The 303-nt window shown below is 42.9% G+C and overlaps 1 protein-coding gene across 1 annotated transcript in view; it reads left to right on the top strand.

The window, feature by feature from the left end:
- Positions 1 to 17: 17 nt before the first annotated feature.
- The window catches only part of LOC106103830, a 1,288-nt gene continuing 1,002 nt past the window's right edge, over positions 18 to 303 (top strand). The window contains exon 1 of the mRNA XM_013283723.1: positions 18 to 64. Within this exon, the coding sequence (XP_013139177.1) occupies positions 45 to 64 (20 nt within the window). The 5' untranslated portion in view covers positions 18 to 44. The remainder of the gene's footprint in view (positions 65 to 303) is intronic.

A 303-nucleotide genomic window follows, 5' to 3' on the forward strand; every position in this document is an offset into this window, starting at 1 on the left:
ACAAAACTGGTTCAAGCGGATTACAACCACAAATTGCAGAGTTGATGGCAAACGATGGAACTACATGGCACTTCATACCGCCAAGAGCGCCTAACTTCGGTGGTTTGTGGAAAGCAGGGATCAAATCTGTTAAGACTCATCTCTTGAGGGTCTTAGGCAATACAACATTAACTTTTGAGGAAATGACAAGATTACTTGCACAAATAGAGGCTTGTCTTAACTCTCGTCCCATCTGTGAGTTAAATGACGATCCAAACGATGTTGCTGCACTCACACCTTCACACTTCTTAATAGGTGAACCCT

This window comes from Papilio polytes, unplaced genomic scaffold (genome assembly GCF_000836215.1).
Source record: "Papilio polytes unplaced genomic scaffold, Ppol_1.0 DF823700.1, whole genome shotgun sequence".
Classification (NCBI taxonomy): domain Eukaryota; kingdom Metazoa; phylum Arthropoda; class Insecta; order Lepidoptera; family Papilionidae; genus Papilio; species Papilio polytes.